The sequence below is a fragment of the Gorilla gorilla genome, chromosome 1, assembly GCF_029281585.2.
Source record: "Gorilla gorilla gorilla isolate KB3781 chromosome 1, NHGRI_mGorGor1-v2.1_pri, whole genome shotgun sequence".
Lineage (NCBI taxonomy): Eukaryota > Metazoa > Chordata > Mammalia > Primates > Hominidae > Gorilla > Gorilla gorilla.
This window is the reverse complement of record NC_073224.2, coordinates 216,011,988-216,037,254: the sequence shown is the minus strand read 5'-3', so window position 1 is coordinate 216,037,254 and position 25,267 is coordinate 216,011,988. Positions and strand designations below refer to the sequence as shown.

General features: G+C 48.6%; 1 protein-coding gene and 1 long non-coding RNA gene across 4 annotated transcripts; one reads left to right on the top strand and one right to left on the bottom strand.

Annotated features, from left to right (window-relative positions):
- Positions 1 to 71: 71 nt before the first annotated feature.
- HMGCL (3-hydroxy-3-methylglutaryl-CoA lyase) lies at positions 72 to 23,710 on the bottom strand. 3 transcript variants are annotated; one of them, XM_004024896.3, is made up of 9 exons: positions 23,572 to 23,710; positions 18,723 to 18,806; positions 15,691 to 15,798; positions 14,889 to 14,984; positions 12,399 to 12,547; positions 8,952 to 9,015; positions 6,359 to 6,547; positions 2,621 to 2,746; positions 72 to 754 (listed from the first exon to the last, which is right to left on the bottom strand). In XM_004024896.3, exons 1-9 carry the CDS (start codon positions 23,629 to 23,631, stop codon positions 653 to 655), a joined length of 978 nt encoding a protein of 325 aa, XP_004024945.1. In that variant the 5' UTR covers positions 23,632 to 23,710; the 3' UTR covers positions 72 to 652. The 3 variants fall into 3 exon arrangements, with proteins under 3 accessions (XP_004024945.1, XP_018868212.1, XP_055243674.1); XM_019012667.3 differs by having other exon boundaries at positions 6,359 to 6,439; positions 23,572 to 23,669; XM_055387699.2 differs by lacking the exons at positions 8,952 to 9,015; positions 12,399 to 12,547 and having other exon boundaries at positions 23,572 to 23,684.
- LOC129533720 (uncharacterized) lies at positions 746 to 3,408 on the top strand. Its single transcript, XR_008680055.2, has 3 exons — positions 746 to 780; positions 2,111 to 2,149; positions 3,310 to 3,408. It is a non-coding gene; the product is annotated as an uncharacterized lncRNA (long non-coding RNA).
- Positions 23,711 to 25,267: the final 1,557 nt, after the last annotated feature.

Below are 25,267 nucleotides of genomic sequence, written 5' to 3'. Positions count from 1 at the left end.
GTGCAACATGATAAAGTATTTTACTCCCCCACGCTCATGTATACACACAGCTGCACAACCGAATGCTGGAATTATGATGTGCCATTCAACCTTTAATTACATAAGCTGTTTTCAAAAATCACATTCAGCGTGGAGATTTTCCAGAGATGCTGGAGTTGGCAGATGGCCACCACGAAGCTCTCCACTTTCCACAAATGGCCTCTGCCAGCTTGGGAAGAACCTCCATGACCTGTGTCCTGAGAAGTCAGAGAGCAAGGGCCCCAAGGCCATGGCAGGGTGGAGCCGTGTAGAGGGTGGCCAGGTGGCCAGCTCGCGGATTCCATCCAGAGAAGAGACTCAAGGATCATGCTAAGTAGGGAATAGGGTTCCCACAAGTCCTCAGGCATTCAACTCCTGGGCCAGGGTCCGTAACAAAGGGAGACTTCAGCCCTCAAAGCCTCTCAGTCCTACTCAGGTCTGGGCAGGAGGTCCTTCTGCCAAGCAGCTCCTCCTGCCCTTCGCCTGCTTTCTGCCGGGAGAGACCTCTGTGTAGACCTGGCTATGAGGTACCTGCACCATTTAACCTATTCTCATTTCCATGTCCCCATCCATGAATCATCTGTGTGTGCCCCTATTTCCACATCATCCCCAGGGCTTCAGGTGGGCAAGGGGCTCAGAGTTTACAGGTAGCCTGAGCCACTTTGGAGCTAGTTTTTCTGTTCAGGGCTTGACAGATAAAGTTTCCAGCTTCCAGAAGCTTCTGGAGATTCACACCCTTTGAGAAACAAGTCAGAGGATGTGGTAAGTCATGGTATGCCCTCAACACCAGGGAAAACATCAGCATGGACAGACAACTGTGATACTGAAAAGTAAAGGTGAAGATAAACAGGCTTTTTCCTTGACAGCGGGGCACCAGCTGTCTGTGAGCTCCTGTCTGTCTGGCACCTGGGTTATTCCTCTGACTTCCCCTCGTGTAAGATGCCCAATCTCTATCATGGTTTGTAGTGCCACTACCAGGGCACAGATCTTATCAGATCTTCTCAGTCTTGTTCAGTACTCCCTCTTCAGGGCCCAGCACAGGGCCTGGCCCACAGAGGTAAAAAACTGATATTCAAGTGACAATTGTGAGGCAGAGAGGGAGGGATAAAAACACCAACTGAAAGGGCCAGACAGAAACCCTCTGTTCATACACTAGCTCATATTTGCTGAAGTGCACTCTGTGCTCAGCTCTGTGATAAGCATTCTACATAAGTTTTCTTTCTTTTTTTTTTTTGGAGACAGAGTTTGCTCTTGTCGCCCAGGCTGGAGTGCAATGGCATGCTCTCAGCTCACTGCAACCTCTGCCTCCCGGGTTCAAGTGATTCTCCTGCCTCAGCCTCCCGAGTAGCTGGGGTTACAGGTGTGTGCCACCACACCCAGCTAATTTTTCTTTTCTTTTTTTTTTTTTTTTGAGAGGGAGTCTCACTGTGTCGCCAGGCTGGAGTACAGTGGCATGATCTTGGCTCACTGCAACCTCCGACTCCTGGGTTCAAGCAATTCTCCTGCCTCAACCTCCCGAGTAGCTGGGATTACAGGTGCGCGCCACCACACCCAGCTAATTTTTGTATTTTTAGTAGAGATGGGGTTTCACCATGTTGGCCAAGCTGGTCTCGAACTCCTGACCTCAGGTGATCTGCCCACCCTGGCCTCCCAAAGTGCTGGGATTACGGGCGTGAGCCACTGTGCCCAGCAATTTTTCTATTGTTAGTGGAGACAGGGTTTCACCATATTGGCCAGGCTGGTCTCGAACTCTTGACCTCAGGTGATCCACCCGCCTTGGCTTCCCAAAGTGCTGGGATTACAGGTGTGCGCCTGGCCCTCTACATACGTTTTCTTACTTAATCCTCACAATGGCTCCATGAGATGGATGGCATTATTATTCCCATTATTATTCCCATTTCTTAGGTTCAGAGAGATGAAATAATTTGTCTGAGGTCTCACAGCCTGGGAGTGGCAGGAGTAGGCTTTAAACCCAGTGCCATCTGATCTTTAAGCACAGATGCTATTCTGCTTCCGTCCCGTCACTGAGGGCCCCGGTGGACTCTGGCGGATCCCTGGTGAGCTGTCTAACGCTACTGTCCTCATTTTACAGAGAACAAAACAAAGCCAAGAGAGAACTGACTCATTTCAGGTCATGAACCTGACCCTTCCCAGGGCCCCTTCCATGTTCCTGGTGTCTCCTAGGACTGAACTGTCAAAGTCACCCTGACAATCCAGCCTTCTTGTGCCCATGCGTGTGGCCTCACTCAACCCTACTCTCACAAACATTACAATATTAGATCAAATATCCGTAATCCCCAACACCCTTCCCCTCTTTTGTTTTGTTTTGAAGAGATAGGGTCTTGCTGTTTCACCCAGGCTGGAGTACACTGGCAGGATCATAGCTCACTGCAGCCTCAAACTCCTGGGCTCAAGTGACCCTCCTGCCTCAGCCTCCCAAAGTGCTGAGATTACAGGCATGAGCCACTGTGCCTGGCTAACCCTTTCCCTCTTTACTCCTCAGCACCTTAACAACCCCAAATACCCCCATCCACTTTTGTTCTCAGCTTCAGGCCCCCTGGTCAGTTCGGGGCTGTCGCCACCAGGGGGTGGATGGGCTTACCGTGTGAATGCCCAAGCCCTCTAGCATGTAGACCAGGTCTTCCGTGGCCAAGTTTCCTGATGCCCCCTGTGCGTAGGGACAGCCTCCAAGTCCTGCCACAGAAGAGTCCACGACACTCACTCCCATCTAGAAACATAAGGATGGTGAAACACGGTTGTTGCTGGGGACAAGAGGCCACAGAGATGAGCCTTGCAAACCTCCCAATCATCTGTTGCCTGAAATTCTAGAGTCATTCTTTGCTTTGGCTTATTATTCTGTTGACACGACAATCCCACAGAAAGAGACAGTGCTTCTCCTTTTAGTTTCTGTTAAACTGTTTCCTCTGCCAGCAGTATCTTTCCTTTCATGGTGAACTCTCATTCTTTAGGTTCCAGTCTGAAAGCCACCTGCTCAGGGAGACCTTTTCTGATCACCAGCCTAACCCCCTCCCACTGCTGAGATTTCAGACCCCTGTTGTTTACTGTGATTCATTTATTACCCCCCCCCCCCCACTTACCCCCCACCACCTCCAGGCTACTCTCACTCAGTCAGGGCCTTGCCACACGAGGGCCACATCCCATCTTCCCAGGTCAGTCACCTCCCACTATCCCAAGTGACTATTTCACTTTCTCCTCTCTCCTTAAACCTCTATCACCCCCTTCCCCATCCTCATTCTCATCTGCTGCTTTATGGAAATGGATGCAATCAAGAGATGTCTCCATTGATTCCCACCATCACATCTACCCACCTGCCTACATCTGGGCCTACAGACCCACTGTCCCTCATGCTGCCTGAGATGGACCCCGAGCTCCTAGCCAAGGCCAACCCCTCCACCTTGGCGTGAGGCCCATTCCCACCTGCCTCAGGATGTGCTCCAGTAAGTCTCTCCCTCTCTGCTGCAACCTCTTACTCCCCTCCACTGGGTCATCCTCACACGGCCTGCGATCTCTCCCATCTTTACAAACCTTTTTGGAACCCTCTAACCTCCAATTTCTTTCCCCCCATCCAAAGCAAAGTCCCTCAAAAGAGCTGTTCCCATTTAACATCTACCATTCTCATTTGAACCCATTCGAAACAGGTTCGTGTCCCCACAACTCCTCCACTGAAACAGCTCTAGTCAAGGCCACTGGTGGCCTCCATGTAGCTAAGTACAAAGGTCAGGTCTCTTCATCTTTGCACTTGACTAGCCGCATCATCTTGGACACCTTCTCCATGTGGCTTCCAGGGCTCCACATCCCTTGGTTTTCCTCCTAGTGCTCTAGCCTCTCCTGAGGCCTCGATCCAGTCTTTGCTGGCTCTTCCTCACCTCCCTGATCTCGGCTGGAGCCCTTACTGCTCATTCCTCAGACAGCTTCTCTATCTCCACTCACTCCCAGTTAACTGCACCCAGGTTAACACACCTGCCTATAGATGTCTCGAGCTTCACAGATCAGAACACGAACTGCTAAGATCCGGTCACGCACCTCTGCCCTCCAGGCCTCCTTGCCATGTCTCTCACCTGGATTGCTGTAGGCTCCAAACTGGTTCTTCTGTCTCTCTACAGTGTATTGTCTACACAGCACCCAGAGGAGCCTCTTTTTTTTTTCAATAAGAAGTCTCACTCTGTTGCCCAGGCTGGAGTGCACTGGCGCCATCTCAGCTCACTGCAAATCACTGCAACCTCCACCTCCCGGGCTCAAGTGATTCTCATGCCTCAGCCTCGCAAATAGCTGGGATTACAGGCTCATGCCACCACGCCCAGCTAATTTTGATATTTTTAGTTGAGACAGGGTTTCACCATGTTGGCCAGGCTGGTCTCAAAACTCCTGACCTCAAGTGATCCACCTGCCTCAGCCTCCCAAAGTGCTGGGATTACAGGAGTGAGCCACTGTGCCTGGCTGAGGAGCCTCTCAAATGGAACATTTCAGATCATCTCCCTCCCCGCCCCTGCTCAAGACTCTCTGTTAGCTTCCCAGCTCAGTCTGAAAGAGTCAAAGTCCTACAAGGCCCCCGATCTGGCCTTCCTCTAACCCTGACATCTTTGCCCCCCTCTCCTCAGTCACACTGCTCCCGCCACGTGCCTCCTCCTGATCCCTGAACACAGCAAGCACACTCCTCCCTCAGGGCTCTGCGCCTGCTTTCCTGGGTGGGGCTCCCTTCCCTCCCCCTCCCTGCTAGGGATCCGCAGGGCTCACTCCCTCGCTTCCCTCAGGTCTCTCTCAAATGCTACCTTCTGAGTGAGGCCACTCTACAGAAAGGCCTGGCACTGCCTTAACCTGCTTCATTTTTTCTCCACAGTGTTTATGAACACCTGGCCTGCTGTATGTTTGTTTATTTATTATCTGTCTCATCGTACTAGAGTGTCAGCCTCATGAGGGCAGAGACTCTGTTTTGGTCACAGCTGAATCCTTAATGCTGAGAACAGTGCCTAGCACACTAGGCACCATTAGGTTAGGTTTTAATAGGTGAATAAATGGTCTTACAATGTATTATTTACACGCCTGTAATCTTCCATCCATCTTCCCCACCCACCATAACATGAGCTCCCAGAGGGCAGGGATTGGGTCTTGTTACTATTGTCTAAGTCAGCACTTAACCTGGCACATCGATCCATATTTCCGAAATAACTGATGGAAGAGGGAGGTCAGAGGAAGCTACTGCCAGACGTCACACAGCTCAACCTGTTCCCTGATAAATTTTCAAAAAGGGGATTCTGAGATATCACTGCCATGAAACAGAGAAGCACAGAGGAGCAGGAGTGTCCTGAGCGTGATCAGGATGAAGTTTTGCCTCAGACTCACCTCAGCTGTGCAGAATTCCCCTTTACCTGCCTGGCAAGGCATAGGAGAGGAAGTCACTCTTCCTGTCTGCCTGGCTGGGAAACACATGAGCTGAAGGAAAGCCCAGGAACCAGGGCAGGGTGTCACAGTAAGCTGAGAAATGAGGAGACCACAGAACTACGAACCTTAACCTTGACAGCCACAACTCTGAGGAAACCAACCCAGAACGTAACAGACTCACCTGGCTTAGACACGAACCTCTAGGGGATAATTGAGAGGAAAAAAAAAGTGGCTGGAACTGCCATCACTATCCTAGAGATGGAAGGTTAGGCCAATGCTACAGCAAGGTAGCTGTGGTCAGACACTAAGAATGCTCCTTCTATCCGGCTGCCAGCCAATGGATCTCCATTCTGGACCAGCCCACGAGAAGCAAACCTCAAAGGAAACTAATCTGAGGTCTTAGCTCAATCTGTGGGGAACGGCATTAAAGCCTCTCCCTCTGAGTGACCTCTGCTAGCTTCTCTACCTCCTGCTTCCTCACCTGCTTCTGCTACACACCCGCACACTGAAAACCCTGTATATTGTGAGTCCTCCCTGAACCCCACATCAGTCCTGAGGTGCAATTCTGCCTAGTCACCTTTCCTCTTCCCTCAACAGCAGCTTACTTTATGTTCTTCAAGCTTTGCTGAGGCCTCTTTTGCAAATCCTCCCAGATCTCCTCAGCTGGGATGGGGCCCCTCTAGGCTTCCTGAGCCCCGTGCTTCCTCCCTTCATGGCATCTGTCATAATGCAGTGGGATTGCCATGTAACTCCCTTGACTGTCTTCCCAACACAGAGGTGTACACTTCACATCTGGGCAGGGTCACCATGACTGTGTCCACCATTGCCAGCTCGGAACCTGGCATACTGGCATCAGTAAATGTTTGCTGAAAGAATAAATGATGACAAGCTGTCCTGCCCACCATGACCTTTGGGAGAATGGGCATATGCTTTTGATTACCTGCAGGGCCATCAAGGTGTTGGCCAGCGCTTGGCCATAGGTGTCATGGCAGTGGACAGCCAGGGCAGCCAGAGGCACTTCCTGCATGACAGCAGACAGCATGTCTTTCATGATCCCTGGGGTGCCCACACCAATGGTGTCCCCCAGGGAGATCTCGTAGCAGCCCATTGAGTAGAACTTCTTGGTGACCTAAGGAAGCAAGCAGGCACTTGGAGGATACAGAATCCACCAGCCAGGGTATCCGTGCACTCAGAAGCAGGGGGCCTTTGCCTGGGCAGAACACTTCTGGGTATGACGCACTCAGTTCCTACTGGATTACATGCTCCTCACCACTCCAACTGGGAATGATGATCCTCAATCTATGATTAGGAGGCTGAGGCATAAGGGGCAGAGCCAGCCGCTGCAGCCAGCCCACAGTCCTGAAGCTCCAACCCCCGTGCTTTACTCCCTACCTGTGCCCCTCAGACTTCAGTCTCACTTACCACCGTCACATCATACTGTCAGACCCAGGTGCTGGAATCAGTGAAGTTGATCTTTCCATGTCGTTTTATCCTCAGCAATAAAATCCATGAAATCATGGGTGTGAGATGCTAGTTATATTTTTTTTCTTTTTTTTGAGACCGGGTCTCACTCTGTCATTCAGGCTGGAGTGCAGTGGTGTGATCTCGGCTCACTGCAACCTTGGCCTCTCAGACTCAAGCAATCCTCCCACCTCAGCCTCCCAAGTAGCTTGGACCATATGTATAAAAATATATATATTTTACATATATATATTTTTTGAGACAGAGTCTCACTCTGTCACCCAGGCTGGAGTGCAGTGGCACAATCTCGGCTCACTGCAAGCTCTGCCTCCTGGGTTCAAGTGATTCTCCTGTCTCAGTCTCCCAAGTAGCTGGGATCATAGGCACCTACCACCACGCCCCACTATTTTTTGTATTTTTAGTAGAGACGGAGTTTCACCATATTGGCCAGGCTGGTCTTGAACTCCTGACCTCAGGTGATCCACCTGCTTCGGCCTCCCAAAGTGCTGGGATTACAGTCGTGAGCCACCGTACCCGGCCAATCAATAGTCTATATATATATATTTTTTTTTTCTTTTTTTTTTTTTTTGAGATGGAGTCTCCCTCTGTTGCCCAGGCTGGAGTGTGGTGGCGCAATCTCAGCTCACTGCAAGCTCCGCCTCCCGGGTTCACGCCATTCTCCTGCCTCAGTCTCCCGAGTAGCTGGGACTACAGGCGCCCACCACCACGCCCGGCTAATTTTTTTGTATTTTTAGTAGAGACGGGGTTTCACCATGTTAGCCAGGATGGTCTCGATCCCCTGACCTTGTGATCCGCCCATCTCAGCCTCCCAAAGTGCTGGGATTACAGGCATGAGCCACCGTGCCCGGCCAATAGTTATATTTTTTAATAGAGGTACATCACTATTTAAATTTTTGGAAGCCCATTTGCACATCTCTAAAACCACTGCAAAATGGGTCCATATTGGAATAGGTCCAATATGGGTCCAATTGGAATAAGCCATACTGGAATAGGGTGGGCCCCTAATCCCATATGACTGGTGAACTTAAAAAAAGATGGCCTCACCCAAGGAGCTGCTGCCCACACGGGGCTGCTGGACAAGGTGCAGAGGGATGTGGCAGGGAAAGGGGACCAGAAGACACCAGTGATCTGCTAAATAAATGAAATGGTGACGTCGCTTCCCCAGTGGCCCTGCACAGAGTGTGGGGCGGCAGTGGCTGGCCTTTAGGGGGCAGCAGGGTGCAGGGGAAGGAGCAGGCCTTTGAAGTCACGAGATGCTGGGTTAAAGTCCTAGTTCTGCTGTTCACTAGCTGTGGGCCTTGGCAAGCAACTTCACTTTTCTGAGCTTCAATTTCTGCTTCTGAAAAATGGTGATGACCCTTTGGTCATATGGCAAGGATTGTGGCAACTGAGGCTAAGACCTGGAGCAGGGCAGCTGCTCTCAAGAAACAGTTGCTACTGTTACCATTCCACCTATCTGGATGCCACAAAGTATCCTGGGAAAAAGTGGGCTTTGGAGAGAGAAAAAATGGGGTTTGATACCTGATTTCACCATTTGTAACCTGTGTGGCAAGTTATTTAGTGTCAGTTTTCTCAACTGTAAAAGGGAATAATAATACCAAATTTGCACAGTGGTTTTGAGGACTAAATGACATAAGTTCTTGGGCTGGTCAAACTCAATTCCCATGCCATGTTCTTCTCAGTGTTGACCTGGTGACTGTTCAGAGGACATCAGGGTTGTGGCCTTTCAATCACTACAAGGAACTATGGGAACTCCTGGGTAAGGAGCCCCTCCTCAGAGAATCACCTCAACGACCAGACTGGAAACTGAATTGGAGGTTTTCAGGCTGGATAGAGGCCAGGGGCTTCAAGGACTACATGTTCGGCTAGGAGGGGGGCCTTTAGGGAGCAAGTGCAGGGCTGTGCTCACAGCAGGGAGCTTAATGAAGGAGCTGGGTGAATGAATGAAGTCAGGAACCTGCCAGAAAGGGTGGGGAGAGGAACCTATGCGCTCAGGGGCAGACAAGGTGGCCAACCCTCACCAAACCCCCCACCCTGACACATGCACACACCTCAGCTACTTTAGCTGGGGAGATCTTCCCTTCATAAGGGCAGCCAAGAGCACAGGAGACGTACCTGTGGGAAGACAGGGGAGGAATGAGGTCAGTGTCCTGAGCTTTTTGGCTAGCAGAACTGAGGTAGGGCTGTTTAACACACATTTCTGATCAGTGTGCAATCAACACCTGCAGCTGGGTGGAGTAAGGGCAGGGATGGTACAATTCAGTGCCAGGAGGAGGCGGTAGAGAGCAATGGCAGGGAACTGGGGGACAATGGACCTACAATTGAGGAAGCAGAAGTTGCAGAGGCCTCAGGAGAGGCAGCCAAGGATTTACAATAAGCGGAGGAGGAGCTAGAGAGGGCAAGGAGAGTAAGCAGCTGGGTTGTAAGGTGGGGAGATGGAGCAAAACTACTTGCCAGGGGAGCTGGGGCCAGTACTCCAAAAGGAGACCAAAGACTGGGTAAAACCAAACTCAGAACAAGAGCTGAGTTGGATATGAGTCAGTAACAGGCTGGGCTGGCCTGAGGACCAAGGGATGAGCTGCCCCAGTGAGATGCTAGAGGATTCATTCATTCATTTATTCACCTGATGTTTACTGAGTTGCCTGCTATGTGCCAGGCACTTGCACAGAGCAGTGGGCAAGACTGATAAGGTTCCTGCCCTCTCAGAGCTTATCTCAAGTTAGGGAGATGGCCAATAAAAAAGCAACCAAGTAAGTAATGGAGAAAATCTCAGAAGTGATGTGCTACAAAGATGGGAAATGATAGGAACAAGTGGAGGAGGCCAACTGTAGTGAGGGTCCAGGAAAGATCCCTCTGAGGACAGGATGCTGGAGCCGAGAGGAGCCGGGGGTGGTCTGTGAGAAGAGCATTCCAGGCAGAGGGAAGACCTGGGCAAAGCCCTGAGACAGAAGAGCCAGGCATGCTCCAGACAGAACAAAGGATAGCTGAGGCAGACAGAGCAAGGGGAAAGGAAGTATGAGATGAGGAGGTCAGCAAGGTGGGCACAGGTCTGATCATGGGTCTTAGGGCTATGGTAAGGAGGGTGGATTTGGGATGTAGGTGACTTCTATTCCCACCTGCCCCTTTGGGAGCTGTCTTTAAAACCCTTTAGAGTCAAGCAAATTCTGCATATTAAGAGGCATAATAAATGTTCAACAGATAATTTCAGACTCAAAGATCTCAGTGTACTTTTCCATTTTGATGCTCCCACTTATTCTCCAACCACTGCTGAGCAAGAAAAAGGTAAGAGAGATGCTTAGAAAGACACAGATCTGGGAGTCGGGCCGATGTTACTGGAGCACCTGCTTCCCCATTCATCCACCTGCCCGTCAGTGACTGAGTGCCCACTGTGGCTAGGCCCCAAGCTGGGAGAGTGGAGCACCCCAGGGACTGGGAGAGATGTGGGCTTTGCCCTCATGGTCACGGTCTAGTGGGGTGGGGCAGGGAGGGAATTTAACAAGCAGCTAAGTGCTACATTTAGAGGATGTCCTGACACCATGGGGTCCCAGAGAAGGGCACTAACTTCAGCTGAAGGACTGGAGCAGCTTCTCAGAGGAACTGACTCCCACAAGAAGACCTGAAGGATGAGCAGGAGTTATCCCTGAGAAGCATGATGTGGAGGAAGTATTCTTTTTTAGTTTTTGGAGACAGAGTCTTACTCTTTCACCCATGCTGGTGTGCAGTGGCATGATTTTGGCTCACTTCAGCTTGGACCTCCCAGGCTCAGGTGATCTTCCCACCTTAGCCTCCTGAGTAGCTGGGACTACAGGCACATGCAACCACACCTGGCTTTTTTTTTTTGTAGAGCTGGGGTTTCACCATGTTGCCCAGGCCCAAGCCAGTCACAAACTCCTGGGCTGAAGCAACCTGCCCACCTTGGCCTCCCAAGGAAGGTTGTTCTGAGTCTACAGAAAGCACGTGCAAAGGCCCAGAGGCAAGAGTGGAGGCATGCGACAAACATAAAGAAGTTCCAGTTGGGCTGGAGTGTACCATGAAGAGGAAGCAGGGGCCAGAAGGGAACTTGAACAGTACGGCTACAGAAAAGGGCCGGGACCAAATCATGCAGGGTTTGTAAGCCTCATTAAAAAGTCTGCACTTGATTAGTCACTGAAAGCTTTTTAACCAGGAGGGATGTGATCAGATGTGCACTTTTGTGGGGTTTTTTTTTGGTTTTTGTTTTTGAGACAGAGTCTCACTCTGTCACCTAGGCTGGAGTGCAGTGGCGTGATCTTGGCTCACTGCAACCTCTGCCTCCTGGGTTCAAGTGATTCTCCTGCCTCAGCCTCCTGAGTAGCTGGGATTACAGGTGCATGCCACCACGCCTGGCTAATTTTTGTTATTTTTAGTAGAGATGGGGTTTCCCCATGTTGGCCAGGCTGGTTTCGAACTCCTTACCTCAGGTGATCTGCCCGCCTCGGCCTCCCAAAGTGCTGGGATTACAGGCATGAGCCACCATGTTCAGCCCAGATGTGCACTTTTCAACGATCATTCTGGCTGCAATGTTTTTTTTTTTTTTTTTTTTGAGATGGAGTTTTGCTCTGTCACCCAGGCCGGAGTACAGTGGTGTGATCTCGGCTCACCACAACCTCCGCCTCCCAGATTCAAGTGATTCTCCTGCCTCAGCCTCCCAAGTAGCTGGAATTACAGCTAATTTTTGTATTTTTAGTAAAGACGGGGTTTCTATCCACTACCACGCCCAGCTAATTTTTGTATTTTTAGTAGAGATGGGGTTTCACCATGTTGGCCAGGCTGGTCTTGAACTCTTGACCTCAGGTGATCCACCTGCCTTGTCCTCCCAAAGTGCTGGGATTACAGGTGTGAGCCACCATGCCCGGCCTCTGGCCGCAGTTTGCACAGCAGTGTGACCTTACAGTAGACTATTTGCCCTTCCTGGGCCTCGGTTTTGTAATTTATAAAGTGGAGATAACCTACTCCCTGCTGGGCTATTGTGAGGTTTCAATTATTATAGATAATACACACACAATGCCTGGAACCACTGATATTAGAGATGTGATGTTGGAAACATAGAAGCCTAGGTAATTCTCCAGGGATGTGTGAAGAGCTAGTGATAAAGCCAGGACTCAACTGACCTCCACAAACCCGTTAGTGTCCTGTCCTGCTAGATTCCTTTAGCATGATAGCAGTGGTGCTATCATGGCTCACTGCAGCCTCGAACTCCTGGTCTCAAACCATCCTCTGCCTCAGTCTCCCAAGTTGCTAGGACTACAGGCACATGCTATCATGGCTAGCTGGTAAACTGACCCAAAATTCAGGTTTGAGAGAAAGTACTTGCTAGGATTTCTTCTGACCACACTTATTTGGGAAAAGATGTCTAGGTGTGGAGCTCAGGCTGCCCCGACCCAGGATAAGAAGTTTGTGGCAGGAGGACCACTTGAGTCAGAGTCTAGCCCCATTCCAGAACGGTACAGAGGAAAGGATACCAATGTGCTCTGACTCACCCCCGCACAGAAATATTGGCTGACTGTGCTGCCTTCAGGATTGCGTCAAACCTCTGAAAACTCTCCTCTATGGAACAATTGATGTTCTTCTTGGTGAAGAGCTCTGAGGCAGCTCCAAAGATGGCTACTTCCTTGGCTCCAGCAGCAACCTGCCAACATCCAGGTGAACTCCTTTCAGCACTTTTCTCTTTTTTTGTTTGAGATGGAGTCTTGCTTTGTCGCCCAGGCTGGAGTGCAGTGGCATGATCTCGGCTCACTGCAACCTCCACCTCCTGGGTTCAAGCGATTCTCCTGCCTCAGCCTCCTGAGTAGCTGGGATTACAGGAGCCCACCACCACGCCCGGCTAATTTTTGTATTTTTAGTAGAGACAGCGTTTCACCATGTTGGTCAGGCTGGTTTCGAACTCCTGACCTTGTGATCCACCCACCTCAGCCTCCCAAAGTGCTGAGATTACAGGTGTCAGCCATCATGCCCGGCCAGCACTTTTCTCTTTAAAGAACACTGACACAGAGTAGCAAAAAATTTCTCTTAAGGTAAATTTTATGTTATGTGAATGTTATGGGTTGAATTGTGTCCTCCTAAAAATATATGTTGAAGGATTAAAACCCAGCACCTCAGAATGTGACCTTATTTGGAAACAGCGTCATTGCAGATATCATTAGTTAAGATGAAGCCATACTGGAATAGGGTGGGCCCCTAATCCCATACGACTGGTGACCTTAAAAAAAGATGGCCAGCCGGGCGCGGTGGCTCACGCTTCTAATCTCAGCACTTTGGGAGGCCGAGGCGGGCAGATCATGAGGTCAGGAGATCGAGACCATCCTGGCTAACACAGTGAAACCCCATCTCTACTAAAAATACAAAAAATTAGCCGGTCGTGGTGGCACACGCCTGTAGTCCCAGCTACTCGGGAGGCTGAGGTGGGAGAATCACTTGAACCTGGGAGGTGGAGCTTGCAGTGAGCCGAGATCATGCCACTGTACTCCAGCCTGGGCGACAGAGCAAGACTCTGTCTAAAAAAAACAAAAACAAAAGATGGCCAAGTGAAGACACAGAGACACAGAAAAGGTGGCCCTGGGAAAACGGAGGCAGAGACTGGAGAGATGCATCTACAAGCCAGGCAATGCCAAGGACTGCTGGCCACCACCAGACCCCAGCAGAGAGGCATAGGACAGATTCTCCCAGAGGCCTCAGAAGGAACCAATCCTGCTGACACCTTGATTTGGGACTTCCGGCCTCCAGACTGTGAGAGAATAAATTTCTGTTGTTTTTAAGCCACCCAATTTGTAGTGCTTTCTTTTTTTTTTTTTCTTTTTTCTTTTTTGAGACAAAGTCTTGCTCTGTCACCCAAGCTGGAATGCAGTGGCATGATCTTGGCTCACTGCAACCTCCGCCTTCCGGGTTCAAGTGATTCTCCTGCCTCAGCCTCCCAAGTAGCTAGGATTACAGGCACCTGCCACCAAGCCTGGCTAATTTTTTGTATTTTTAGTAGAGACGGGGTTTCATCGTGTTAGCCAGGATGGTCTCGATCTCCTGACCTCATGATCCGCCCGCCCTGGTCTCCCAAAGTGCTGGGATTACAGGCGTGAGCCACTGCGCCCGGCCTGTAGTGCTTTCTTACAGTAGCACTAGGAAACAAACACAGTAATTTCTCTTAATTAAAAAAAAAAAACTTTGATTTTCCCCAAGGAAACCACCACCACTGCCATCACCACCCTGGAAGTCACTCTTGAGAAAAAGCTTTTTTTTTTTTCTTGCTCTGTCACCCAGGCTGGAAGAGTGCAGTGGTATTATCATGGCTCACTGCAGCCTCGAACTCCTAGTCTCAAGCCATCCTGTGCCTCAGTCTCCCGAGTAGCTAGGACTACAGGTGCATGCCATCACAGCCAGCTAATTGATTTTTTTTTTTTTTTTTTTTTTGTAGAGACAAGGTCTCCTTATGTTGCTCAGGCTAGTCTCAAGCTTCTGGCCTCAAGCTGTTCTCCTGCCTCAGCCTCCCAAAGTGCTGGGATTATAGGTGTGAGCCACTGTGCCCAGCCAAAAAAAGGTTTTTGCCTAAATACAGAACCAACGTCTCCAAAGATGTTCTTGTCTAAAATTGTAAGAAAGTTGGCAGATGCCAGCAACTACTGTTGAAACTCTTGTGGAGAGTTTGGTTACCTTTCTCTAAAGAAGTGGATAATCAAAAGAGCTAACATTTATTAAGCAGTTACCTTTTATCTGGCTCTTGCTAAGCAATGTACATGCATCCTATCTTCTGAAATGCTCACAACTTCAGGTACTATCATTTAGCCCTATTTTATAGGCTTGTCAACTTGTCAAGATCACAGAGCAGTGAGTGGCAGGGCCAGGTTTGCCCCAGGGTCTGGCTGACAGACAAGCTATTCAGATGGACATCCCAGGACAGGGGACTGAGGCCCCAAGACAAGGCAGGGACCAATGTCATCAATCTCATTTCAGGAGCCCCCACCAACAAGCTATCCTCTTACCGCTGCCTCGAAGCCTTTCAAATTTGGGGTCAGGACTGGGTAGCTGATGCCAGGAAACTTCTGAATGCCCTTCAAGACTTCAGTGTGGTCACCCATCTAGGAACCAAGGCAGACATTGCCAAGTCATCACCAAGAGCAGACAGAGAGTTCAGTTAGAGAAAACCTTTTCATCACAAAACCTCTGTTCTCCAGAACTCTTAGTGAGTAATTCCTTCTGCAGAGCTGAGTCTCTCCAATACTTTTACTGTTTGTTTGACTGCTGATGGCTCAGAAGGGCCCTTGGTTTGGGTGAGATCCCGATTTCTCCATATGGCCCATACTGCCAGCTTTACATATGCAGAAACAGCAGGAATACTACTACCAGCCATTTATTGAGAATGTACTCTGGGCCAGGCACTGAGCTCAGCTCTGTGTTAAGCACTCCTTTGTAACAGGATGTTTCTTCTTCACTTAACTATCTTTGTGAAGCAGGAGTTGTCAGTCTTCCTCTTTTACAAACAAAGAAACCACAGACAGGCATAGAGGGTTTTAGACTTTAGGGCTAGAAGAGGTCATCTCTAACACTGAGGAGGGGAAAGGCCTTAGCAATGTCACTGAGCAAGTCAGAGCAGAGCCAAGACTGAACCCAAGGCCCTGAATCCTGGGTCATGTTCTTTCGCTGCAACACAGTGCTATGAATCACCTGAGACCTCTCAAAGCCAGGGGCTTGGAAACCTATGTTCTCAACTTCTACTTGCTTCAAAGGCAAATGCAAAACTTTTCATCCCTGGAGAAAGGCCTCTCATTGAGGGCTAGGGCTCACCTGGGGAACCCACTTAGGAGACACAAAGCTGGTGGTTTCTATAACAGAGAGTCCTGCTTCAGAAAGCATGTCTATCAGCTTGATTTTCACTGGAGTAGATACAATATTCTATAGTGGAGAGAGAAACACCAAGGCAGCAAAGTTAGTAACAAAACAGCCTCAAAATGCAGTACCTGTTAGTTCAAGTACTATAGATAATTTTTTGCAGTGGATGCAGCTTCTCACCTGAAAAGGAGTTATTTACATGGAAACATTATTCTGCCATGCAGGCTTTCCCGTAAGTAAATGTGTGTTAATTTATAATCCCATCATAAACAAACTGAGAGCAATGTGTGATGGCCTGAAAGGGCAGAGATGACTAACCCTCTGGGGAGTATGGGATGGGGCCCCCAAAGTATCACAACCTCCTCGCTTCTGTCTCCCAATTGGCATAGGACTTCAGCCTCATGTGTTCAGCGTATAGCTTCTTTATCTTCCTCCCCACCATGTCCAGTAGCTCAACAGATTCCATGGATTCCTCTTTCCAAATCTACCATCATTATCCTGTATATAACATGGCATAGTCTCAAGCCACTAATTCATCTTACACAGGAATCCTCCTAAAATGCAGCTTCCAATCTTCCATTCTCTTGCATCAAAAGCTTTCTATGGCTCCCTAATATTTACAGGATTAGGCAAAAAATTCTAAGAACTCCAGGTCCAGGCGAACACATTGGCTCATGCCTGTAATCCCAGCACTTTGGGAGGCTGAGGCAGGCAGATCGTTTAAGCTTAGGAGTTTGAGACCAGCCTGGGCAACATGGCAAAACCCCCTCTCTACAAAAAATACAAAAATTAGCCAGGCGTGGTGGCACGTGTCTGTGATCCAGCTACTCAGGAGGCTGAGGTGGATCACTGGAGCCCGGGAAGTCGAGGCTGCAGTGAGCAATGATTGTGCCACTGCACTGAGTGACACAGAGCAAGACCCTGTCTCAAACAAAAAGAACACACAAAAATACTCCACGTCCTTCTCGCTAGGTCTTCCCCTCGCCTGCCTTCTCCAGTTTCTCTCCCACTGCTCTAACTTAATCTTTCCACAAAAAAAATTTTTTTTTGAGATGGAGTCTCACTGTATTGCCCAGAGTGGAGTGCAGTGGCACAATCTCGGCTCACTGCGACCTCCGCCTCCCGGGTTCAAGCGATTCTCCTGCCTCAGCCTCCAGAGTAGATGGGATTACACGAGCATGCCACCACCCCGGCTCATTTATTTTAGTAGAGATGGGGTTTCACCATGTTGGCCAGGCTGGTCTCAAACTCCTGACCTCAGGTGATCTGCCTGCCTCAGCCTCCCAAAGTGCCAGTATTACAAGCATGAGCCATCATGCCCAGCCTGTCAAATAATTTTTGAAAGCCCTCCATGTTGCAGGCATTGTGCTAGGTGCCGGGGATATAGCAGTAAGCAGAAGCAGAACAGATAGGATTCTGCCCTTCGGGAACTTACACACTATTGTTTCCAACAAGCACTCACTATTAAAGCTAGGATGGACGTGCTAAAAAAAAAAAAAAAAAAAAAAAGAGAGAAAAAGAAAAAAGCTTTTCTTATTGAAAAAATAATCAATATATGATTCTTTCAGAAAAACATGCCAAAAACAAAAGAAAACTACCCTTAGAACCTCCCAGTGATAACACTATTAACACCCTGGTGTGTAACTTTCTAGATCTGTGCAGCCCAATATGTCACTAGTCACATGTGGTTATTTAAATTTAATAAAAATTGTATAAAAATAAAAATACAATTCCTTGGCCACACTAGTCACATCTCAAGTTCTCAAGGGCCACATGGGTGTAGTGGCCACCACATGGAAAAGCTCAGGTCCAGAATATTTCCATCTTCACAGAAAGTGCTGGTCTAGGTCCTAGTCTAGATAAATGCTCCCATACATATATAAACTTTTTTCTTACATAAAAGTGTAAGATTAAAAAATACACGGCCAGGCGCATTGGCTCATGCCTGTAATCCCAGCACTTTGGGAGGCCAAGGCAGGTGGATCACCTGAGGTCGGGAGTTCAAGACCGGCCCAGCCAACCTGGTGAAACCCCATCTCTACTAAAAATACAAAAATTAGCTGGGCATGGTGGCAGGGGCCTGTAATCCTAGCTATTCGGGAGGCTGAGGCAGGAGAATCACTTGAACCCCGGAGGAGGAGGTTGAGGTGAGCCGAGATTGCGCCATTGCACTCCAGCCTGGGTGACAGAGTGAAATGCTATCTCCCAAACACACACACACACACACACACACATGCATGCGTACGCGCACATGCACTATTTGTTTTTGTTTGGAGACAGAATTGTGCTCTGCCTCAGCCTCCTGAAGTGCTGGGATTACAGGCATGAGCCACCACCATGCCCAGTCACATGTACTATTTTATAACCTGCTTGAGTCACTTTATATATACCTATGTTATTAATGGCTTCATATTTCATTTTATAAAAAGTCCATAGTGTATCTGACCCAACTTTCCTCATACTAAATATTTAAGTTGTTTCCAACTGTTCTGTGCTTACCAAACAGGTTTGTAAGGAACACCCCCAAGGTTGAATCTCTACATTTGGCCTTCGTGACTTGCTTTGGATAAATCCCCTTACATGGAATTGCTGGGTCTACCCCACCCCACTGGGCTGTGGACCTGGGGACACCAAACCTGTTGCACCACCATTCAGTTTATATATATACATATATTTTTTAATAAGATAGAGTCTTGCTATATTGCCCAGACTGGTCTCAAACTCCTGGGCTCAAGCCATCCTCCCACCTCAGCCTCCCAAGTAATTAGGGATGACAGGCATGAGCCACCCACCCAGCTTGCCCCCTCATTTTAGATCATTTAACTGTCACAGGTGTCTGTCCCTGTTTGGCCTCCTCTACTCTCCCCTAACTTGTGCAGAGGAATCACATCTTGCATAGCTCTGTCAACTGCCATTGCACCTATCACACGTAATACTCAAAGCAGACGCTTGAAAAAACTGTTTTTTTGGCTCATTTCCAACTTTACCTTTTCATTTTGTAGTCCATCTCGGGGACCAACTTCCACAATTTTCACCCGCTTTGGTAAAGTGCCCATAGATGAGGTGCTGACCTTTGGTTTAAAAGAGGAAACAAAAAGTATGAGGAAGAGATTGCCACAATTCCCAGGGAGACCAATATGAAAGAATGGATCTATCTTCACTAATAATGAGACAAGAAGAAATATTTCTCACCACTTAATTCACATTTGGTCTATTTTAGAATTAAGAACAAAAAGAATATTTCACTTAGTAACAGGAACAAGCAAGAGATTCGTCCTTCCAGTACAGGTTCTCCCCTGAAGTCCAGACTCCTTTTCCACTGCCTACCTGACAGCTCTATTTGCATCTCTTCAATTTAGCAGTCCCGAAACAGAACTCTAATTTCTCCTAAAGCCCATCTGACTCCATCCTTTCCATCTCTGTCAAAGGCATCGCATGTACCCTACTGCATAAGCCAGAACTTCATTGATCCATTTCACCTATTCACCATGGCCTACAGGACTCTGTATGCTGCTGTATGTATGTTAGAAGTAGTTTAAAAAGGCCGGGTATTGCGGGGGGCAGTGGCTCATGCCTGTAATCCCAGTACTTTGGGAGGCCGAGGCGGGCGATCACTTGAGGTCGGGAGTTTGAGACCAGCCTGACCAACATGGTGAAACCCCATCTCTACTAAAAATACACAAAAAATAGCCAGGTGTGGTGGTGCACGCCCATAATTCCAGCTACTCAAGAGGCTGAGGCAGAATTGCTTGAACCAGGGAGGTGGAAGTTGCAATGAGCCAAGATCGTGCCACTGTACTCCACCTTGGGCGACAGAGGAAGACTCCATTTCCAAAAAAAATAAAAAAAGGCCAGGCACGGTGGCTCATGCCTGTAATCCCAGCACTTTGGGAGGCCAAGGCAGGCAGATCACTTGAGGCCAGAGGTTCGAGATCAGCCTGGCCAACATGATGAAGAAACCCCGTCTCTACTAAAAATAGAAAAATTAGCCAGGTGTGGTGGAATGGACATGTAGTCCCAGCTACTCAAGAGGCTGAGGTGGGAGAATCGCTTGAGCCCAGAAGGTTGAGCCTGCAGTGAGCTATGACTGTGCCACTACACTCCAGCCTGGGCAACAGAGCGAGACCCTGTCTCAAAAAAAAAAAAATTAAATGACTCTATATGTCACTTGATGCTTTCCAATTAAAAAAAGAAAAGAGAAGACTGTATGAGTCGCCTCCTCTGACCTCCTGGAGTCATCACTTGCCCCTACTGTCCACTCCCAACCTCCACCCCACAGGTTGCTAAGCTCCCTGCCTTCTCTTCTCTCTGCCCCAGGGTTCCTCATCTGGCTTTTTTTTAAAAAAAACTGGCTGTTCTCACATCTCTCTCTCATCTTTCAGTTGCAGAGAGGCTTCCTCTGACCACCCTTTGGAAAGTTGCCATTCCTCCCACCCCCATTATTTTCGCTATTGCAGAGCTATAATTATTTCCTTCAAAGCATGATAAAGAATGCCTACTCAATGTCTCTTCCAGTAGAACATAAGCTCTTTGAGGGACCTTGTCTGTCTCAACTCCACTTCATCCCTAGTGTTTGGCACCGTGTTTGGTACAAAGTAGCCACTCTTTAAAGTTATTAAAATAACACATAAACCATGAAGGACATAGCTGTCCCAGAAGAGAGCAATTACTGAGTGTGGGGAGGAGTAGTCAGTCCTGGACTTTTCGGGGTATGGGCGAGATGCAGGAGGGCTCTCTTCTGTTACAGTCATAGGCTGGGTGATGACAAGCATGGGTCTAAGGGGAGGTGACACCCCCAGTAGCTGAAGACAGTTTTTACAAAATGCCCTGAGTCTCCTCTATATAAAGTCAGCTCAAAATCTTAGTCTTTCCTATCAAGTAACACAATACTTTTTTTTTCCTCTTTCCTCTACCTGTCTTGATACTGTAACTTTTCAAATCAACTTTGTTTTACAGATTTAATCTGGATAAATATACTACAACGGGGCAAAGCGGAAGATACACTGTGTGATCTGCTAAGGATCTTAACCCCCTGAAGTCCCCCAGGAATTCCCTGCTAGGAAGCAGCTGGAACATATACAACTCACCTGACTGGCCTTGTTTTAGCCAACAAGCCTTCTTACAGACTAAGGCGATGAGCCATTGAATTTCATGACATCAACAGGCTAAGTTGGAAGGTCCCTGCAACTTGAATCTCCCTCCAACAGGGATGTTCAGCCTCTGCTAGTATATCACCCTAAAACTATCTCACCGGAACATAAGTTTCATGAGACAGGGACTTTGTTTTATTCAATGCTGTATTTCTAAAGCCCTGGGACATAATAGGGGCTCGATAAATAAGTTGAGTGTTGCTGAAATAATCTAAAACCTGCTTCAGGCCGAGCGTGGTGGCTCACGCCTGTAATCCCAGCACTTTGGGAGGCCGAGGTGGGCAGATCACCTGAGGTCAGAAGTTCGAGACCAGCCTAGCCAACATGGTGAAGCCCTGTCTCTACTAAAAACACATAAATTAGCTAGGCGTGGCAGCAGGTGCCTGCAATCCCAGCTACTCGGGAGGCTGAGGCAGGAGAATTGCTTGAACCCAGGAGGAGGAGGTTGCAGTGAGCCGAGATCGTGCCATTGTACTCCAGCCTGGGGGACAAGAGCGAGACTTCTTCATCTCAAAAAAAAAAAAAAAAAGTTTCTAAAACCTGCTTCCAAGCTGCTTTTATCAGAACATTATAAACTCAATTCCACTTCCTTCCTTCCCCGTAACAGCTCTTCACATAATAATTCACAGTTTTTAAATACTTAATATTTGCCAGGCACATACAAGAGCCATTTACATATTTATTTATTTATTTATTTATTTATTTGAGATAGAGTCTCATTCTGTCTCCAGGCTAGAGAGCAGTGGCGCAATCTTGGCTCACTGCAACCTCCATCTCCCAGGTTCAAGTGATTCCCCTGCCTCAGCCTCCCGAGTAGCTGGGACTACAGGTGCGCACCACCACACCTGGCTAATTTTTTGTATTTTAGTAGAGACGGGATTTCACCAGGTTGGCCAGGCTGGTCTCGAACTCCCGACCTCAAGTGATCCACCCACCTCAGCCTCCCAAAGTGCTGGGATTATAGGCAGGAGCCACCGCGCCTGGTGAGCCATTTACATATTAACCCATACTGTCCTCTCAACAATCTTATCAGGTAGGAACTATCATCATCCCCATTTTACTGTAAGAAATCTAAGGCCCCACTTGGGAGGCTGAGGCAGAAGAATTGCTTGAACCTGGGAGGCAGAGGTTGCAGTGAGCTGAGATTGAGCCACTGCACTCCAGTCTGGGTGACAGATGACAGAGCAAGACACCATCTCAGGAAAAAAAAAAAAAAGAAAAGAAATCTGAGACCCAAAGAGATTAAGTAATCTTCCCGAGGTGACATGGGGAGTTACTCACTGAGGCAGTATCTAAACCTGGCAGTGTGGCTCTAGAGCACAAGCTCCTAACCTCTGGGCCACTGTTGCCTCTTTACCACCGTTCGGTCCACAGTCTTCTCCTGGTTAAACATCCCGTTCCTCCTCTGTAAAGCTCTGCTCAGAGAGGGTCCCCCTAACCACACAAGTACTGTGCCACAGTGTCCTGAGGTATGGTGTACCTGCATCAACACCAACAGCGAATACTGACTAAACCCAGTGTTAAACTACAGGCCAGGGACTATTATTATCCCAACTCCGTAGGTGAAGAAACTAAGCCTCAGAAAGGTTACCCAAAAATCACAATTAGAAAGTGACAGAGCTTGGACTTGAACCCATATCTGGTCCTAATACTAATACTGGTTCCTATGCTTGGAACCCCATGGAGGGCCATCTCATTACACCAAATATTTCTTAAAAGCTGATTAATATCTACTATTGCGTTTAATTTTAACTTTCCAAGTTGGAATTGCCATCTTCATTTTACACATGAGCAGGTGGTGCAGGTGAATGGCCAAGTAAAGATATTAACGTGGCTTTCTGAGAGGGACCCAGTGCCAGGAGTGTATTTTTCCCTCTATACAGCTATAACTCCTTCTCAACTCTCTAAGGTAAAAATACCACCACCGACTGATCACTTATTAGGAGCCAGAACACTGCCAAATGTGTTACTTACATTTTCTCTAATTTCCAAAACAACCCCAAGGGAATGTTGTCCCTTTTACAGATGAAAGAGCTGAGGTTTAGAGAAAGTAAATAACTATGTCATTAAGTCTAGAAAGTGGCAGAACTATTGGGACACCCTAGCTTCAGCTTTTATTTTTTCTGCTCCATACAGCTACGTCTCCCACACTTTTTCTGCGCTGAGAATGGGAGAGGGGAAAACATCAGGATCGAACAGGATCAAAGTGCAATTCCAAGGGAATCACAGCTCGGCTCCAATCAACTCAAGTCCCGCTCGGTAGGCTTGGGATAGTTCCCCAAGCATCTCTAAAAGCAACAAGAGTTGGAAATGGAGACGAAGGAAATGGAAGGGTGTTCTTGATTTTCACTAATGAAGAGTTGGAGAGGTCTGAAGTTCAATTAGAGGGAGAAAGGGGCCAGGGTCATCGGAAAGGGCCCTGGGCGGGGAATCAGGGCGCCTAGGATGGCGTCCCAGGTCTCCATGACCCAGACAAGTCACTCCACCTCTCCGGACCTCAGTTTTCCCATCCCCTTCAAAGGATTTGAGGGGAAAAGGGAGGGTCCAGGACTCCAACGCCCTCCCGACTCTGGCCTGAGAGCTGTCCGGCCTCGCCTCTAAGAGAGCAGCCACCGCGGGCCAAGCCCCCGACCCTGACAGTCAGAGTGCCTGCAGGGCCGCCGCCTCGGCGGCTCGGGGCACTTACAGCCCGGAGGGACGCCAAGCCCACCAGTCGCCGCGGAAGCGCCTTCCTCATTGCTGCCATCTTGGCCCAGAATCCCCCGCGGCAGTCCAGCTGGGCCCCGCGTGACCGATGGCTTGTCTGGTGGGCGCGGCCCCGCCCCCGCCCCTCCGCAGTGACTTCCGAAGCTGGCTCCACCCCCAGCCTCTCTAGGTTTTGATTCCGAGCGCCTCTTCCATGCCAGGCCAAGTGAGACGCTAGGAATATAAAGATGAACAGAATCAGCCTGGACACCATGTAATCCTAGCACTTTGGGAGACCGAGGCGGGTAGATCACCTGAGGTCAGGAATTCGAGACCAGCCTGGCTAACATGGCGAAACCCCCGTCTCTACAAAAAATACAAAAAAAAAAAAAAAAAAAAAAAAAGCCGGGCGTGGTGGTGGGCGCCTGTAATCCCAGCTACTTGGGAGGCTGAGGCAGGAGAATTGTTTGAACCCGGGAGGCGAGGTTGCAGCGAGCGGAGATCGTGCCACTGCACTCCAGCCTGGGCGACACAGTGAGAGCCTGTCAAAAACAAACAAACAAAAAAAACCCAAAACCAAACAAACAAAAACATGAAAAGAAATTAACCAAATTCTGTGGCTTGTTGTGTTTAGAGTGTGGGAGGTGTGAGGAGACACATATTAATAGTTACACAAACAGTTGTGTCATTTCTAACTTGCACTATAAGAAGCAACGATTTGCTACTCACTGTTCCGAGTTCTTAGCACGGATTAACTCACGCATCACGATCTTCAGGATTCAAACACAGGTAGGCAGCTCCAGAGAGGGGGCATCCTTAGATTTCATACCTTAAAAAAATGATTAAGATTTATCTAGGTGTACTTTCTGAAGGGCTGAAAAAAAAAATCTATCCAGGTGAAGAGGATACAAGAAAAACTTTCCAGACGGTGTAGCATTCGCAATGGCCCTGAGGCAAAGAAAATGCTTAGAACACTGTTTTTCTCTTTTTTGTTTTGTTGGTTTGTTTTGTTTTGTTTTGTTTGTTTGAGATGGAGTCTCACTCTGTCACCCAGGTTGAAGTGCAGTGGCGCGATTTCGGCTCACTGCAACCTCCGCCTCCCGAGTTAGAGAGAGTCTCGTGCCTCAGTCTCCCGAGTAACTGGGATTACAGGTGTGCACCACCACGCCTGGCTAATTTTAGTGTTTTTAGTAGAAACGAGGTTTCACCGTGTTGGCCAGGCTGGTCTCAAATTCCTGACCTCAGGTGATCCGCCCGCCTTGGCCTCCCAAAATGCTGGGATTACAGGCGAGAGCCACCGCCCCCGGCCAGAGCACTGTTTTTCAAACTGTATGTTGTACCCCACTAATTGGTCACAGTATCAATTTAGTGGGTACAAACTTTATTTAAAACAAAGAACTAGAATTTTATCTATCTATCTATCTATCTATCTATCTATCTATCTATCTATCTATCCATCTATATTTATTTATTAAGACGAAGTCTCACTGTGTTGCCCAGGCTGGAGTGCAGTGGCGTGATCTCGGCTCACTGCAACCTCTGCCCCCGGGGTTCAAGCGATTCTCCTGCCTCAGCCTCCGGAGTAGCTGGGATTACAAGTGCCCATCACCGTGCCCAGATAATGTTTGTATTTTTAGTAGAGATGGGGGATTCCACCATGTTGGCCTGCACTGAAGCAATCCACCCTCCTCGGCCTC